Raw genomic sequence first — 18,171 nt, 5'->3', positions numbered from 1 at the left:
CTGGTCATCACGGCCAGCTTCAGCTAATCCTTTTTGGATAGGTTTATTCATTGCATTAGTAACGACTTGATCTTCGACCTAGCTCGAGGTAGGCTTTTGGTCCGGAGCGAGCACGTTCAAATCGAGTTAGATATTAGCATTTTACAGTTTCAACCGAACATATCAGTTTCAAGCCCAACCCGAGATGAACCCCAGGCTTTAGGCATGTCCAACCCGAGCTGGGACTCAGGTTTTTGGACTTATGTTTAGTCTAACCAAGCAGGTCGGTCTTAGGCCCAACCCGAGGTGGACCTCAGGCTTTAGGCATGTCCAACCCGAGCTGGGACTCAGGTTTTTGGACTTATGTTTATTCTAACCGAGCAGGTTGGTCTTAGGCCCAACCCGAGGTGGACCTCAGGTTTTAGGCATGTCCAACCCGAGCTAGGACTCAGGTTTTTGGACTTATCACTCTTGTTTCCTTTGGAAAGTATTTTCGCCGACCACCTAATGAAAAATTCTTCTCTGATCGTAGCCAAGATGTGGGTTTTGGACGTGTTGAGGGGCGTGTAGCTCTCTTCCCTTCTCTGGTGGCTCCTTTCTCCTCTTTGAAGCTTATCCTTCCTACGTTGCTTCGTAGGGTTTCTCTTTTGAAGTTCTCCTCCGGTTCGAATCCAGTGCAGCTAGCGTCTTTTCTACAGATATATACTCTTCGGCTCCAGTCATGAGATCTGCCAAGGAGTGTGGGTTTCGACGGGCTACAGTTAGCCGAAATTTATTGGATTTGGCTCCCGCGAGGAGCGCATTCGTGGCGGCCGAGGGATCTAGGTTCGGGACATAGAGGGCCCCCCTGTTGAATCGGCTCACGAACATTTTTAGAGACTCGCCGTCCTCTTATCTTAATGCCATTAAGGATGCCGCTGTCTTTCATGGCCTTCGACTACTCATGGAGTGTCGGACCAGATCATCCCTAAACTCCTCAAAATTGTCAATGTAGTTTGGTTTAAGGCGTGGGTACCAATCTCTTGCAGCTGCCGTTAGTGTGGTTGGGAAGGCCCTGCAAAGGAATCCATCGGAGGCACCATGCAGGAGCATCATGGTTCAGAACATCTCCAAATGATCCACAGGATCAATTATTCCATCATATTGCAGGACTGACGGCATCTTGAACCCTTTGGGCGCTGGCACACGTAATACTTTATGTAAAGGGAGGTCTGCTTGAGAATGGTCTTTAAATGGGCTGATTATGATCCTTTGTCAGCTCCTCGATTCGATGATCTATCCCTTCTCTCCACAGTAGGACTTGCCGCTGAGTCTGAATGACTTTCTGAGCTCTTTCGACGGTGTCGAGATCTCGCCTGTTCTGTACGATCCTCTCCGCCTCGGTGTCTATGTACTGAGTGAGATCGGGATCGGTGACATGGATGAGGCTCTGTTTGTGCATGTCTTGTTCTGGAGTGATGGATCAGCCTCGAAAAGGAGTGGCGGGTCTAATCACGGCAGAGAGGTACATGCTCTTCTCTAGGGGGGCTCAACCTTCCTTGTGCAGGTCGGAAAACTTCTGGGAGATGTTGCTGAGGCGCTTGTTGGATCAGGTGCGTGTACTGATCGACAAGGGTTGTCATTTGTTGGAAAAGGGTTTGGATTTGCTCAGGCGTAGGAGTTGAGATGGGGATCGGATGTTCGGAGCAGTTGGGCTGTGCTCCACTCATTCCGCGCCGTGCGATGTGAGACAGATCGGGTCACCCGCGTAGCAGGGACTTGCGCACTCCTCCGTCTTGCCATTTATAATGGGATTTTAGAACGGCTTTTAGTTTGTGGTCCCACGGATGTCGCCATTCTGTTAGGTCCAAAATTGGTAAAAGATGAGGCAGTGACGAAGGGGCTGATCTGGCGGGTCCAAACTGCTGAACTGATTGAGAATTATGTCCTGCACAGAAGTACACGAGGTCAGAAGACCAACCCGGAGTTGTAGCTCCGGACGGGTCCTTCGACACTCAAGTCAGTAATGGGCACAAAATTAGGAAAACCAAAGTTAGAGATGATGGAGTTTTTAGGAATTCGGTCCCTTACCTTTGAGCCTTAGGAGGCCTTTTATAGTGGAGTTTTGGGTATTGGATTACCCTTTTGCCCTTGGGGACAGGTGTCAGCCTATTAGTGGATCAAAATTTACCCTTTCTTTCAAGCCCTTGGACAGGTGCAAGATTGTGGTTGGGCAAGGTTTACACTTGATCTTTCCTTTTTTAGGATGTATTTGGGTGATGAGCATGTGGGCTTGCCTTGGTGCCACGTGTTGATCCGTGAGTGGGGGATCTTTTTACACCCCATCACATACAAAGACCCTTACATTTTCAACACATAATAACTATCTTAGAAGACCACGACGACTTTTCACAAAACCATAAACATTGATTTTGATATACAATTTCCAACATTGCTTTGATCGTCTCTCTTTAATAATTTAAAGCCATTAAAAAAAATGTTAATCCATAGAAGGAAAATAGTGATTCAAAGGTCATCATCATGTGGGAAGGGGAAATGAAGAAACCAGCGTGAACTACAAACCACAATGTAGTGAAATGAGAAATGAGAAATGAGACCCTTTTTTTATCTTTTCAGATGACTATATTCTCTTTTGAGAAAGGGAAAATATTTGTTACAAAACTGTATGAACTACTGAAAGGGGAATGAAAGGGAAAGCTGGCCTCTTTTTTTTATTATTATATCTGAAGCCTTACTTAGTTTAGCCTTTCACACACACTCTGCTTATTGTTTCAATGAAGAAGACAAAAAACATGGTTATATGCTCCTTTTTAGCAGAACAAGTATATATATATAATACAAAGTGTTCTACTGGGAGCTGATGGGCAACAAACCAGGAGTGTAAGGAACTCCAGTATCCTTGATCCATTGGTCCCCTTGAATGAAGACGCTGGCCGTGAATTTAGCGGCACGCTCGACCGTCATGGTCGAGGTCTTAACACCGCGCCATTTCACCCTCTGTGTTAGAGTTGCACCAGGTCCTCTATTATCAAATTCAGCATAAAAACAAGTTGATAGACCAAAATCTTGCATCCATGGCAACCACCCTTCAGGTTTAATCAGATCATCCAATTGGGATTGGATGAAGAAAGTTCGAGAGTATTCTTTCCATGGACGACCGAGGAATGTGGGGATCTTATTCCTTACTGGGTAGTAGTCTGGGTCTGCGGCTACAGTGCAATTGTGAAGGATAATAGCTGTGGGCTCACGTCTATCCTTTCTTCCTTGAGCAGTGACTATGTTCTGCTGGATTTCCATTGGCTTTCTTACTATGATGTTGCAGTTTTGGAAGACTACGGCCGCATTACCAAAGATGAAATCAATGGTGCCTGAGATTGTGCAATCACGGTAGAATTGGCGTTTGGTGTGGGCATAGAGTGTATCTTGGTACCCATCAAATTGGCAGTTGTAGAACACTGATTTGTCTGATTGCACTCTGATAGCTACTGCCTGATGCTTTTGGGGACCTGCTGAGTTCTCTACTCCAAAGTTCTTTCCAACGAAACCCTCTCCAATCACGGCTGTGTAATTTCATTTTATAGAGAAATAAATTAGACACAAAAAAAGGTACATGCATAAAATAATTGGAACCACCAGTGGGCCTCGCCCTATTATGCATGGGCTTGGGTTGAGATTGTAGACCCAACCCATCAAAGCATGTGGTAAAATGGTGGGTCAAACCTGATACATGGTTTTGAGTGGATTACGTGGGACCCACCCCATCAAAAACAAGTTGTAAATTGGTGGGCCTCAGTAAAAAAATATGGTGGGCTCACTGTATGGAAGGATTTGGGTGGAGTCGGTGAAACCCACGACCCTAATCAAAACATGGTGTTAAGTGGTGGGTCTCACCCAATGCATATATTTGGGTGGAGATGGTGGACCCACTGTGTAAAATTCTGGGCCCCACCATATGCATGGGTTTTGGTAGAGATTGTTGGTCCTATGGTGGGTTCCACCCATGGCACTATTAGAGTGCAAAATGATGGGCCTCACCGTATGAGGACATGTTATGCAAAACGATGAGCCCTTCTCATGCTATACATGAGGTGAAAAAAAAAACCAACTATAGAAAAAATTCCAGTAAAAAATTTTTATGGAAAATTTTTCCATGAATTGATAGAGATAGATAGAAATTAAAATGGTATAACAGTGTTGCTTACCGAGAGTAGCAGTCTTAAAGGTGGGTGTTCCATCGATGAAATTTTCACTGCCTGTAATAATGGTCTTTTTGGGGCCATCTCCAATCAACACCACGTTCCACATTTTCTTGTCAATGGTCACCTGTTCCTTGTACACTCCCTCCTTTACGTAGATCACATATGTACTGTTACTATTCAATGGAACCATGGCAATTGCTTCATTAATGGTCTTGCATTGTCCACTTCCATCCTTAGCCACCACCACATTTGGACTACCAACGCTCTTGGTATGTAGGAGTCTCCGTCTTCCATCGGAAACCCATGACGGCAAATCATTCACATTCTCGGCCTCAAGGAGTCTTCTATTGAAGAAGGGGAGCTTCAAATCACCAAGAACAGTAGAGAGCTCACTAACAATGGCTAGGGAGTTGCTTGTTAGCTCAGAAGCTCCTACCAAAGCTTTCTTCATGGACGCTCCTGCGGGGCCCGTCGTGTTATCGAAACCATCCAAGCAAGTATCTTGGTAGGTCGCAGAGGCACTGAGCCAGATCTTGAGATCCTCCATCAATTCCTTCAATTTGCTTAGATCGAATTCGCCCAAATTATTTAATGAGCTCTTAAGATCATCAATGGCATATCCCATCAATTCCTTGCAATTCTCAAGAGCCTTTGAGGATCTTGGGTCCTTTTCGGCATCTTTTAAGACCTGGGAGTGTGCCAAGGCCTCTTTCACTTTATCTATTGTGACCTTGAAAGCGAGCTTTACGAGCTCTTTTGGGTCGGTGGTGTTACCGTTAGAGGCCGATGAAAGGCTGTCCACACAAGCTTGCTTGTAATCTGTGGGTTGGCAGATTGCCTTGATTGCTTTCATGGAGGAATGGATTTCGCCCGACCCACCATCGCTTGCCTGTTGAAGTATAAATGGTTAAATAACACAAACTCTAGCAGTTTAATCTTTTTGAGTAACTGGTTGTTTCACATAGTATCGGTTGCCTCATAGCATATGGTGGGTTGCAAAACACAAAAACTCCTTAATATTAAAATGGGGTTTTGGCAAAAGAAATCATGTAGCAAATGGTCTCTAGTTTGAAAATTTGCAAATAGAGTAATCGTGTTTGAGTGAATGTTGCACATCAGGTCATGCTATCAATTTGTGCCAAAGATATTTCCTTGTAAAAAGACCAAAATACCCATCACAGTGAATGAAAAGTTGTGAATGAAGGATGTGGGAATGTCATATCTATCCCATCAAACACAACACGTGTAAAATTGTTGGCCCCACCATACACATTGTGGGACGTACCCATCAAAGCATGAAGCAAAATGTTGGGCCCCACCCTATGCATGGGTTTGAATTGAGTTGGTGGGACCCACCCTATCAAAACATCTATCGCTGAGCATCACGGGTATTTTGGTCCTTTAAAAGATAATTTTCATCTTTTCAGGTCTTTTGTGAGTCAAAAAATCGAGAAATTATATGATGAAGGGCCGTATAAACACGTAAAGGTGGTACGATAAAAGTACCACAGTTGATATTTGATCCAACAGCAGCTCCTCAAAAAAAGAGCTGCGTTGTTGGATCAAATATCAAGGATGGGATGATGAGTAAGTGTTTATAAGGCCATTCATCATATAATTTCTCCCTGGTTGGTTGGCCAAACTCTATAGGAGGAGTTGACCCTGTGACTTGCTGACTCCTCCCCCGTTAGGCCCAGCAGGTGTGGGCAGGAGCCTTGGTGGCTTGCTCATGGGTTGCAAGAGGATTTACTTGTGCATTTGTTGCACACAGTAGGAAATCATACTTCAACTCGTAGGCGTGCCCTAAGGGAACATTGGGTGCGGACTGCGAGCTATCCATAGGGATGCTCCAGTTTCTTTGGTTGAGGATGGGGGCCAAAGACTGTGCATGTTGGGTTGGGTTCCCACATGCATTGCGCGGCGGACCGGTGCAGGGGGCTACTTATACTGTTTGCCCCTCTGCACCACGGTACGTCTCGTGGGTAGGCCATTCTCTAGGCCTTCCATGGGTTCGTGCCGGGGCGACTTCGGTTGCCCTCGCGAGGTGTACACCTTGCGGATCAGTCCATGGGGCATCTTGCTCCTTGGATGACCAAGCCCAGTGCTTGGCAGATTGGTGTGTGGCATCGTCATGCCTCGTACTCGATGGACTTTAATTGCATTAGGCCCCAATCTGTAGAGGTTTTCATAATAATGCATTTCCTCTATAGATGGAAGGGCTATGATCAGCCTTTGGAAATGATTTTTTTGGGCACACCTCATTTATGTTATGGCCAATCAAATGGACGGTTTGGATCATCCTGTGTTGTAGGCCATACAATACTTTTAGAAAAATACAGGGCTATAGGGCCTTACACCATATAATTTCTAGGTATTTTAGTCACAAATTGATAGCATGACGGGATTTGCAAATTCTTTCAAACGTGATGACTATATTGGCAAATTGTCAAACTAGAAGACCTGTTTTTTTTTCTTGCAAATGGAGCAAAGTAGAGGACTTATTTTGAAAAAACCCCTATTAAAATTCCAAATAACTCTAATAACAGCTTAAGCTTTTGGAGTAATTGGTTGTTTGACATTACCTTTGCGGTGTTGCCGGTGGTGTGGTATTTAGACACACCAACGGTGACAGCGACGACCATGGCCACCAGGATTAGAGAAGAGATGCCTATTATGGCCATCTTTTTCTTCTTATGAGCGTCCCCTTGGTCGGGGACCTGTCCATATCCCTGATAAGACATGATGCAATTTTTTCTTCTTCTTCTTCTTCTTCTTCTTGAGAGTATTGGTTCTCCTCTGCCTTACGATCTAGGCAAGGCAGAGTGAAAGAGAGAAAGAGGAGGACTTTCTCATTTGGCTTCCTTCCCTTCCTTTTATACAGAAAGGGCGAATGAGTTTTGAAAGTTTGTTAAAAAATGAGTGACAAAGAATTTAACATTTGGCCCCCTATTTCTCGAAAGAGATTTTGCCCACTCCTTTCATGTCCAAATTTGGAAAATAGAGAGATATTGATGTCATATTTATCTCTTTTTAGTTTGAAAAAAATCAGCTAAACTCCCTATGATTTAAGTAGAGTTGCTATTTATGAACAGCCATATGTGGCAGCCCGTACTGGGAGGAGATATAGATGATGGTAGCTGCGATTATTTTGTTACTATCTGCAAAACTGCCCAAATAAAATTTCTTTTTTTTTTAAATTTTTTTATTTCAGTTTGTTTATATTTAGAGGAAGTCTAAACTAAAGGGGGCCCTTGCAAAAAAGAGGTGAAAAGGCTCCCCCATTGGCTGCACATCACCATCATGCATTAATAACTGCCGAAAAGTCAAACAACGGGGGAGCCCTTTCACCTCTTTTTTGCAAGGGCTCCCTTCAGTCTAGAATTCCTCTTATTTTTAACTTATAATTAAATTATTGGCATATTATCCTTTAATACTATGTTTTAATAATGTTGAAAATTTTACCCTACAGCTCCCTAATTTAGACAATATATTCCAATTAATCACCAACAATTATAATTTAGCCAAAGAGTTCAACTTAATTTGTGAAAATTCCGTTTTAAAACAGTGATTTGCTAACCATACTCAGGATCATCCCAAAGAGTTCAACTTAATTTGTGAAAATTCGGTTTAAAACATTGATTTGCTAACCATACTCAGGATCATCCTATCCAATGGAGAAGATTTTTTGAAATCTGCGATCAATAAATGAATGGCTTAGATCAACCAATTATGTGGGTCCATTGTAAAGGAGATGACATATTGTCCTGTATTTTTTCCTGGGTCACCCAATTGTCAAATGTGGGGTAAAAAATAGTAATAAATGCACAAGAGGGGTGGTGGACTGGGGAAGAAAAGGGGGCAAAATATATCACTTCCTTATTTTGTTGCCTGTTCAAGCATAATAGTTGGCCATCCATCTTTTTGGTGAACGGCCATATAGTGCATGTTAGACCAAAAATCGGTAACAGGTACAGCAGTGGCGTAAGAGCTGAGAGCGAGCGACGAGGGAGGTTGAGTATGAGTCCTGCGGTGAGTGCTTAGTCCTGCACAAGGCAAGCGAGGTCAGAAGACCAGACCGGGTTTTACTCCGGACAGGCCCTTCGACACTCAAGTCAGTATGAGCAGGAGTGAAGGGGAGATGTCTTAAGAGTTTAGGGAGAGAAGGGATTTTCGCATTACTCATCAGTCTGAGCTTTAGTCCCCTATTTATAGGGAAAATCTGTTGAGGTGTCCTGGACAGGTGTCCAGGACAGGTGGCGGCCTGTGAGAGGCTGGATCTCACCTACTCTGAACAGGTGGCAGCCTGTGAGAGGCTGAGTCTCACCTACTCTGGGACAGGTGGCAGCCTGTGAGAGGCTGGGTCTCACCTACTCCGAACAGGTGGCAGCCTGTGAGAGGCTGAGTCTCACCTACTCTGGGACAGGTGGCAGCCTGTGAGAGGCTGAGTCTCACCTACTCTGAACAGGTGGCAGCCTGTGAGAGGCTGAGTCTCACCTACTCTGGGACAGGTGGCAGCCTGTGAGAGGCTGAGTCTCACCTACTCTGGGACAGGTGGCAGCCTGTGAGAGGCTGGTGTTTTCACACCCCATCAGTTGCCCCCCAGTTTTCCAAGTCATTGAAGGACTTGGGAAAGTGTGATCACTCGTTTTTCTGGATGGGGAGACGTTGTTCGGGGGTGAATCGAAGAATTTAGCACGGAGTCCGGAGTTCGCAGTCCGGATTTCGGAGTTCGGAGTTCGCAGTCCGGCGTCCGGAGTACGGCTTCAACCGGACTGGCTTCTGGCGCATCACAGAGTCAAATATCCAGCCCGGAGTTCGCAGTCCGGAGTCCGGAGTTGGGAGTTCGCAGTTCGCAGTCCGGTGTCCGGAGTACGGCTTCAACCGGACTGGCTCCTGTCGCAACACAGAGTCAAATCCAGTCCGGAGTTCGCAGTCCGGAGTTGGGAGTTCGCAGTCCGGAGTACGGCTTCAACCGGACTGGCTCCTAATGCTTCGCAGAACGCGTTATATTCAGTACGGTTTTTTCCGGACTGAATTTTGTCTTCTAGCGGCCAGTCCGGTGCGGACCGGACTGATTTTTGTCGTCTTGTGAAAACGCGTTATATCCAGTACGGTTTTTTCCGGACTGAATTTTGTCTTCTAGCGGCCAGTCCGGTGCGGACCGGACTGATTTTTGTCGTCTTGTGAAAACGCGTTATATCCAGTACGGTTTTTTCCGGACTGAATTTTGTCTTCTAGCGGCCAGTCCGGTGCGGACCGGACTGATTTTTGTCGTCTTGTGAAAACGCGTTATATCCAGTACGGTTTTTTCCGGACTGAATTTTGTCTTCTAGCGGCCAGTCCGGTGCGGACCGGACTGATTTTTGTCGTCTTGTGAAAACGCGTTATATCCAGTACGGTTTTTTCCGGACTGAATTTTGTCTTCTAGCGGCCAGTCCGGTGCGGACCGGACTGATTTTTGTCGTCTTGTGAAAACGCGTTATATCCAGTACGGTTTTTTCCGGACTGAATTTTGTCTTCTAGCGGCCAGTCCGGTGCGGACCGGACTGATTTTTGTCGTCTTGTGAGAACGCGTTATATCCAGTACGGTTTTTTCCGGACTGAATGCCAAGTGCGGAGTGCGGAGTGCGGAGTGCGGAGTGCGGAGTGCGGAGTGCGGAGATCCACCTTTGGGACGTGAATGTTTACGCGCGTGCTTGATCGTATTGATGGTGGGAGAATGTGTCCGTCATAAATAGGGGACACGTGGCGCAATCCGGATGGCCTCGAGATGCGTGCATCGCATTTATTACCCCACCGCCTCCGAAAAACTATATAAGGAGGTTTACCCCCCTTCACTTTTTACTTTTTACCTTTCATCTTTTTTCTCTTCTTGCTCTGGGAGTTTCCACTTCTCAGTTCGCAGCTCGCAGTCCGCAGATCGCAGATCGCAGTTCGCAGCCCGTAGCTCGCAGTCGCGTTCCAAGATCTTTTAAGAGCTCCACTCACCGGTATTCCTCTCAGCCCTTCCTTTTACTATGTCTGATAGTACTTCCGATTCCGAGTCCGGTACGGGGTCCTCCACTAGCAGTATTTCGGAGTTTAGGATGCCTCAGGAGCCTTTTTTGGCTAGTCCGTCTGATAGGATAGACCTTGTAGATAGTGACGACGGAGGGGATAGGGATGAAGTGATCTTAGATCTGAATGCCACTCCACCCTTGACTGGCAGTCTCCCGCGAGCAGGAGGGAGTGTTGAGAGCGACGTTGCTGAAGCGTCCACAACATTCCTTCCTGGCCGGGCCGTGGAGGTGATCGCTAGAGCGCGGATGGATGCCGATCCAAAATACAACTTGCGAGCTCTAGTCGAGGAGAACTACCTCACCAGATCTATGCTGGGAGACATCAGGGATAAATACTGTGTGCCCCCGAGATTTGAGCTGAGGGCAGCTATAGAGGGAGACAGAGCCTGCAACGAGAGCCAGGATCTCTGTATTTATGAGGAGTCACTGAGGGCAGGACTCCGATTTCCGTTGCACCCCTTTTTCTCAGCGGTGCTGCGATACTACGGACTAGCCCCGGCCCAGGTAGCTCCGAACTCATGGAGATTATTAGTTGGGTTTTTATACCTCGTCCACGGTCGGTTAGAGAGGAGCGTGACTTTGTCACTGTTCCGTGCTTGTGCACACCTGAAGAAGCATAAAGAAGGGGGCTGGATCTACATTAGCCAGCGCCCTGAACGGAAGATAATCACTGGCATTCCTTCGTCGATTCACTCGTGGAAGAACAGATTCTTCTATGTTGTGGATCAGGAGGCCAGTGAGCCCTGGTCTGTCCCTCTAGTGTGGGACACTCCAGATACCTCAAAACTGAGTCGAAAGCCGCTCCTCGAAGGTGAGGACAGTATAACATTCGCCTTGATGCGGAAGGAGATTGAGCAATCGGGCCTCATCCGTTGTAAGGAGTTTTCTGAAGAGGCGATTCTGGTCGGGCTGGGCGTGAGTGCCGCGACTCCAGAACGTATGTAGCTAGACTTGTCTATGCAATCTGTTTATTTTTTTTTTTATATACTTGCTTCTGACCGTTGGCTGCTCATTTGTCTTGCAGAGATGAAGAAACAATCAACCGTCGAGAAAATCAGGCAGGGAGCTCAACCGCGGGCACAAGAAGGTGCTCAACAGGCGCAGCAGGAGCGCCAGAAGAGAAAAGCGACTGTGCTGGGGAGTCCGGCCCCGTCACAGGGCATTCCTCCCCCATCCCAGAGGCCCAAGACTAAGGTGAAGCTAGTAGGCCCCTTTGCTCAGGGCGGTGGCTCTTCTAAGTCCGGTGGTGCTTCTACCGGAGCCGGTTCTGGGGCTCGCCCTCCTGCGGGGATTAGTGAGCAAGTCTTTCGACCCAATTGGGCCGTTCTGAAGGATGACACTGCCTTAGGCGAGAGCCGGGTAGCAGCAGAGCTTATGAGCAAGTGTTTGCTGCAGAAGGACAAGCAACAGGTCCTTTACGAGCCGCCAGCTACAGGAGAGGAGGCTGTGTTGTCCTCCGCTTACCAGGTAAGGAAGTAGTGCTTCGATTTGCTATCTTTCTGCCCATTTCTTCCTTTCACCATACTGATGCCTGTTTCTTTCTGTTCTTTCTTCAGATCTTGCTATACTATAATGACCTCAAGGAGAAGAGTAAGAGCTTCTCCCAAGCCATTACTTCATCTGAAGAGGTGAACGGAAAGTTGGCCGCTGAGGTGCAGGAGCTTCAAACGAGCATTGGGCGAATAGAGGAGGAGAAGAAGTTGTTAAAAGAAGATCTGGCCGCAGAGAAGAGGAAACTGGCCAAGGCTGCTGAAGCCATGGAGGCTCAAAGAGGAAGGGCCACTGACAGGCAGGAGAAGGCAGTAAAAGAGGCCACAGAGGCAAAGGAGGCTGAACTTTTCAGCCTGTCGAGCGAGGCTTACAGTCTTGGATACTACGACTGCCTCCAGGAGCTCCAGGCCTGCAATCCAAATCTATTGATGCAGAACATGACTCTCCCTGCCAGGCCGAAGATTACTGATGAGGAGCCAGATACTCCTGCTGATACTCCTGCTGACATCACCTCTCTTCCAGATGCTTAGATTTTTATTTTTTTGTTTTGTCTTTGTTTTGACCTCTTTTTGTAATGGTCCTTGAGACCCTACAGCTTTTACCAGCATGTTTAAAGTGAATTTTGTAATGGCCCTCGAGGCCCCACATATTCTGATCAATGAAATTTGTCTGTCCCTGATACTTCTCAGCTGAGTGATTTGCTTGACTTTGTCTTTTTATTTTGATAACCTGTGAGTGAGGCCGTTGATGGTCGAATTGCGACGAACTGGTCTTTTAACAAGTACCCAAGTTTTGTGAACTGGGTTTCCAGTGAGTACCCAAGTTTTGTGAACTGGGTTTCCAGTGCGTACCCAAGTTTAAGAACTGGGTTTCCAGTGAGTACCCAAGTTTTGTGAACTGGGTTTCCAGTGCGTACCCAAGTTTTGTGAACTGGGTTTCCAGTGCGTACCCAAGTTTAAGAACCGGGTTTCCAGTGAGTACCCAAGTTTTGTGAACTGGGTTTCCAGTGCGTACCCAAGTTTTGTGAACTGGGTTTCCAGTGCGTACCCAAGGTTAAGAACTGGGTTTCCAGTGCGTACCCAAGTTTAAGAACTGGGTTTCCAGTGAGTACCCAAGTTTTGTGAACTGGGTTTCCAGTGCGTACCCAAGTTTAAGAACTGGGTTTCCAGATATAAAAGTGACACTGAATTTGCAAGAAGATTATTTATTCATAACAACAAATATACAAATTTACAAGATCACCTTTTCACGCCGGATAATTCGACTACTGATAATATTTCCTGAGATTTTTGGAGTTCCATGCATGAGGTAATAGGTGCTCCTCCAGTGTCTCTAGCCTGTAGCTTCCTGGCCGGATAACTTCCTTCACTCGATAGGGTCCCTCCCAAGTTGGGGAAAGTTTCCCTACTTTCGTCGGCTGGGAGACGGCTGCCTTTCTCAGGACCAGATCCCCTGTCCTGAATTCTCTGGGGCGGATTTTGGAGTCGTGATAATTCGACACCTTCTGCTTATAAGCGGCGACCCGGATTCGAGATTCCTCCCGGATTTCTTCTAATAAGTCGAGGTTGGCGCGGAGTCCGTCGCTGTTCAGTTGCTCATGGAAACTGATGACTCTGGGAGATGGGGTGCCTATATCAACAGGTATCACGGCTTCAGTTCCAAAAGAGAGGTTGAATGGTGATTCACCAGTCGTCGTGCGAGGAGTGGTGCGGTAAGCCCACAGAACATGGTAGAGCTCATCTGCCCATCGGCCAGCCTTTTCATCCAGCCTTTTCTTTATCCCTTGAAGCAAGATCCTATTGGTTACTTCCGTTTGCCCATTGGTCTGGGGGTGAGCAACCGAAGTGAATCTCTGTTCAATCTTTAGGTCAGAGCAGAACTTCCGAAAGTTCCGGCAGTCGAACTGTTTGCCGTTATCTGTGATTAAGGCACGGGGAATCCCAAATCTGCAGACCACTGCCTTCCAGAAGAAATTCTGTATATTCTGCTCAGTGATCTGGGCTAGAGGTTCTGCCTCCACCCACTTGGTGAAGTAGTCGATTGCCACTACTACGAATATGCGCTTTCCGGAAGCCGGTGGAAAAGGACCAAGAATGTCCATCCCCCATACTGCAAAAGGGAGTGGACTGATAATTGGGGCCATCGCCACAGCGGGCTGGTGGATGGTGGGGGAGAATTTCTGGCACCTCTCGCACTTTTTAACCAGATTCAGCGCGTCTTGTCGTATGGTGGGCCAATACAATCCTCTGAGGAGTACCTTGATCGCCAGGGCTTTGCCCCCCAGATGTTCTCCACAGATTCCTTCATGAGTCTCTTGCAATGCGTACGCGGCGTTACTTGGTCCCAGACACTTCAGGTACGGGAGAGTGTAGGACCTTTTATACAAAATGTCACCGCTGAGGGAGAATCGGGCGGCTCTCTGTATCACCTTACGGGCTTCCTTCTTATCTTCGGGAAGTTTTGCGTCCCGTAAGTAATGAATGATCTCATCCATCCAGCACGGCTCGTTCTCCACCTGCATTATATCTGCGGCTTCCCTTTCGATGCTAGATCTTTGTAGAAATTCCATACGTATGCTTCCAAGAGTGGTGTATCCAGAAGCAGCCAGCTTCGACAGTACATCTGCTTTGGCATTTTCTGTCCGCGGTATTCTGATGACCTCGAAACTGGCAAACCGGCTGGAGAGTTGATGAACCTTAGCAAGATACTTAACCATACGCTCATCTCGGGCTTCGTAGACCCCTTGGATCTGATTTGCTACCAGCTGTGAGTCGCAGTATGCTTTTAATTTCCGGGCGCCGGTCTGAATTGCTAGGTTCATTCCGGCAAGGAGGGCTTCATATTCTGCCTCATTGTTGGACGCACGGAATCCGAATCTCAGAGCATAATCCGCAGTGAACTCCTCAGGCCCAGTGAGGATGAGGCCTGCTCCACAGCCGTTTTTATTTGAAGAACCGTCGACATATACTTCCCAAGTTGGTGTGCTGGTCATGGAGTCCTGCTTTGCCAGGGGTTGCAAGATTTCTGTCTGAGTTTCTGCTATGCATTCGTCAGGAACCGCTTTCTCTGCAACTGGGAGTTGTACCGTTTCAGGGTCGGCGACTTGCTGGGGGATGGTGCACTCCGCTACGAAATCTGCCAGTACTTGGGCCTTGATGGCTGGCCTTGGAGCGTACTGGATGTCGAACTCGCTCAGCTCTACGGCCCATTTCACAAGTCGTCCGGAGATATCTGGTCGATGGAGTACTTGCCGGAGCGGCTGGTCAGTCAAGACCTTCACAGTATGAGCTTGAAAGTACGGTCTTAATTTTCTTGCAGCCATTACCAGCGCGTAAGCCAATTTCTCGACCCGCTGGTACCTTGTTTCTGCGTCGTGAAGAACCTTGCTGACATAATAGATTGGTTTTTGCTGGCGGTGCTCCTCGCGGACGAGGACAGCTGCCAGTGCCGTGGAGCTAACGGAGAGATATAGAAATAATTCCTCACCTGGCTCCGGCTTTGTTAATAATGGCGGGGAGGACAGATACCTTTTCAGCTCGTCGAAGGCAATCTGGCATTCTTCCGTCCAGGGCGCAGTTTTGAGGCCCTTAACCGCACTGAAAAAAGGCAGGCATCTCTCCGCCGATTTGGAGATGAAGCGACCCAGCGCCGCTATCATTCCCGTGAGCCGCTGAACTTCTCTGATGGTTCTTGGGGCGGTAAGCTCTACCACAGCTCTGATCTTCTCGGGATTTGCTTCTATCCCTCGCTGACTCACCATGAATCCCAAGAACTTCCCCGAACTGACACCAAAGGTGCACTTGGTGGGGTTGAGTTTCATGTTGTGCTTCTTGAGGACCTGAAATGTTTCTCTGAGATCAGACACGTGGTCCTGTGCGCTTCGACTTTTGACCAGCATATCATCCACATACACTTCCATATTTCGGCCGATCTGGTTCTGAAAAAGTCTGTTCACCAGCCTTTGATAAGTAGCTCCGGCGTTTTTGAGGCCGAAGGGCATGACTCGGTAGCAATAAGTCCCTTGATCTGTGACGAATGAGGTCTTTGGTATATCCGATTCGTACATCCTGATCTGGTTATATCCGGAGAAGGCGTCCATGAAGCTCAACAGTTCATGACCCGCTGTGGCGTCGATGAGCTGATCGATCTTCGGGAGCGGATAACTGTCCTTGGGACAAGCCTTATTCAGATCAGTAAAATCGACGCAGGTTCTCCACTTTCCATTAGTCTTCTTGACTAGGACTACATTTGCTAGCCAGTCCGGATATCGAATCTCGCGAATGAAGTCAGCCTTCAGAAGCCTCTCCACTTCTTCTTTTATTGCCTGTCGCCTTTCAAAGGCAAAGTGTCTCCTTTTCTGTTTCACCGGTCTGCAGGTTGAATCGACACCAAGCCTATGAGTGCTGATCTCTGGATCGATGCCGGGCATATCGGCAGGAACCCATGCAAAGACATCTGCATTGCCCTGGAGAAACTCGGTGAGTTGATGTTGAATGCTACTACTAAGGGAGGAACCGATCAGAGCGACTTTCTCACCGTCCTCCGGGCACAGTGGGATGGAGAGTAGGTCCTCAGCGGGTTGAGTACCCCTGAGTTCGTCCCTTACATCAAGCAGTTCGATTGGCAGTGATTCCACTGCGTTTTTTCCTTTCAGTGCCATTGCATAGCACTCCCTTGATTGAGGCTGATCTCCGCGAACTTCCCCCACACCATTAGGGGTTATGAATTTCATTTTTTGGTGGTAGGCTGAGGCGACTGCTCGGATCAGATTCTGGCCAGGCCGTCCCAAGATAGCATTATAGACCGAGGTGGCCTTCACTACCAGGAAGTTAACCATGGCGAATGCTTGACGAGGTGGGTCTCCGACAAGAACGGGGAGCTCAATCTGCCCTACCACTTTTACGACCTCTCCGGAGAAGCCGAACAAATCTGAGTTCGCCGGCCTTAGACGGTCGTCGCCTATCATCATTTTCTCGAAGGCATGGTAGTATAGAATATCCGCTGAGCTCCCGTTGTCCACAAGAATTTTCTTTACCTCCCAGTTGGCAACGAGCATGGTTAGCACCAATGCATCGTCGTGGGGCAAAATAAGGCTGTCCAGATCTGCGTCTGAGAAGGAGATCTCATTCTCCGTTCTTGACTTTTTGCTGGTTGTGTGAACGGCGTTAACTTGCCGTGCATATGCTTTTCGAGCAGCAGAGGAGGTGCCCCCGGCGGCTGGTCCGCCCATGATTGTATTGATAACCCCCCTTGGTTGAGATCGGGGTGCCTCAGGCTGCGCGTCGGTGACCTGAGAAGTCTTATCCTGAGGAGGGGGCTGCGGTGATCTTCGAGGGCTACGGCCCTGGGGACTCTTTCCTTTGCGCCCTTGGGTGCGGCCGTCATTCTGGATGTATTTTTTCAAATAACCCCGGCTGATCAGCTGCTCAATTTCTCCCTTGAGCTGCCAGCAATCCTCTGTGTCATGGCCGTGGTCCTTGTGGAACCGACAGTACTTTGAAGGATCTCTTCTGTTTCCTTTGGAGATCATTCTGGGCGGCCACTTCACAAACTCCTCCTCACTGATCGCTGCCAGTATGTGCTTTCTAGAGGTATTGAGAGGTGTGAAGTTCTCTTCTCTTCTCTGAGGGGGTGGAGACTTCTCTTTCCTGGGAGGTTTATCCTCCCTACGCTGTTTAGGCAGATTCTTCTCTTCAGAGGTTATCCTCCGGTTTGAATTAAGAGCTGCCAGTGTTTCTTCCACTGTTATGTACTCTTCTGCCCCGGCCATGAGATCCGCCAGTGAGTGCGGATTTTGCCGAGCCACCGCTCGACGGAAATCATCAGATCTTGCACCGGTGAGGAGTGCGTTCATAGCCGCTGAGGGATCTAAATTGGGCACCTGTAGTGTCTCCCTGTTGAAGCGGCGGACGAACACCTTCAGGGGCTCATTGTCTTCCTGTCGCAAGGCCATCAGGGAAGCTGTTGTTTTCTTTGGCCTGCGGCTGCTCATGAAGTGGCGGACGAGGTCCTCTCCAAAATCGTCGAAATTGTTGATGGAGTTTGGTTTGATCCTGGAGTACCAGTCTCTTGCCGCGCCAGTGAGCGTCGTTGGGAAGGCTCTGCAGATGAAGCCGTCGGAGGCGCCGTGGAGGAGCATCATTGTTCTAAATGTTTCCAGATGATCCACGGGATCGGTAGTGCCGTCGTACTGAGGGACGGCAGGCATCTTAAATCCTCTGGGTGCTGGAGCACTCAGGACATCCTTAGTGAATGGCGTTCTGCTTGAGAACGCTCTAGAGGCGGGCCGGCTCTGATCCTTCGCCAATTCCTCTATCCGGTGGTTCATCTCCTCCATTCTCTGTAGCAGCGGATCCGTTCTGCGGTCTGGGGACCTGATTCTTCCCACAAATGGGCTTGCCGCAGAACCGGACTGACTTTCCGGACTCCTACGACGAGGTCGA

General features: G+C 47.9%; 3 protein-coding genes across 3 annotated transcripts; 1 reads left to right on the top strand and 2 right to left on the bottom strand.

Annotated features, from left to right (window-relative positions):
* Positions 1–2,556: 2,556 nt before the first annotated feature.
* LOC143859166 (putative pectinesterase/pectinesterase inhibitor 21) lies at positions 2,557–6,973 on the bottom strand. Its single transcript, XM_077369855.1, has 3 exons — positions 6,761–6,973; positions 4,182–5,067; positions 2,557–3,539 (listed from the first exon to the last, which is right to left on the bottom strand). The coding sequence occupies exons 1-3, from the start codon at positions 6,917–6,919 to the stop codon at positions 2,827–2,829; spliced, it is 1,758 nt and encodes a 585-aa protein (XP_077225970.1). The 5' UTR covers positions 6,920–6,973; the 3' UTR covers positions 2,557–2,826.
* Positions 6,974–9,825: 2,852 nt separating this feature from the next.
* LOC143859245 (uncharacterized) lies at positions 9,826–12,392 on the top strand. The gene is made up of 3 exons (XM_077369954.1): positions 9,826–11,174; positions 11,262–11,704; positions 11,794–12,392. Exons 1-3 carry the CDS (start codon positions 10,196–10,198, stop codon positions 12,256–12,258), a joined length of 1,887 nt encoding a protein of 628 aa, XP_077226069.1. The 5' UTR covers positions 9,826–10,195; the 3' UTR covers positions 12,259–12,392.
* A 923-nt stretch (positions 12,393–13,315) lies between these two features.
* Positions 13,316–14,444, bottom strand: LOC143859410 (uncharacterized). The gene is made up of 2 exons (XM_077370126.1): positions 14,157–14,444; positions 13,316–13,357 (listed from the first exon to the last, which is right to left on the bottom strand). The coding sequence occupies exons 1-2, from the start codon at positions 14,442–14,444 to the stop codon at positions 13,316–13,318; spliced, it is 330 nt and encodes a 109-aa protein (XP_077226241.1).
* Between the last annotated feature and the right edge of the window lie 3,727 nt (positions 14,445–18,171).

The sequence above is a fragment of the Tasmannia lanceolata genome, unplaced genomic scaffold, assembly GCF_043159265.1.
Source record: "Tasmannia lanceolata isolate RefF3 unplaced genomic scaffold, GAP_Taslan_0.1 ptg000029l, whole genome shotgun sequence".
Taxonomy (NCBI): domain Eukaryota; kingdom Viridiplantae; phylum Streptophyta; class Magnoliopsida; order Canellales; family Winteraceae; genus Tasmannia; species Tasmannia lanceolata.
This window is presented reverse-complemented; position numbering and strand designations above follow the sequence as displayed.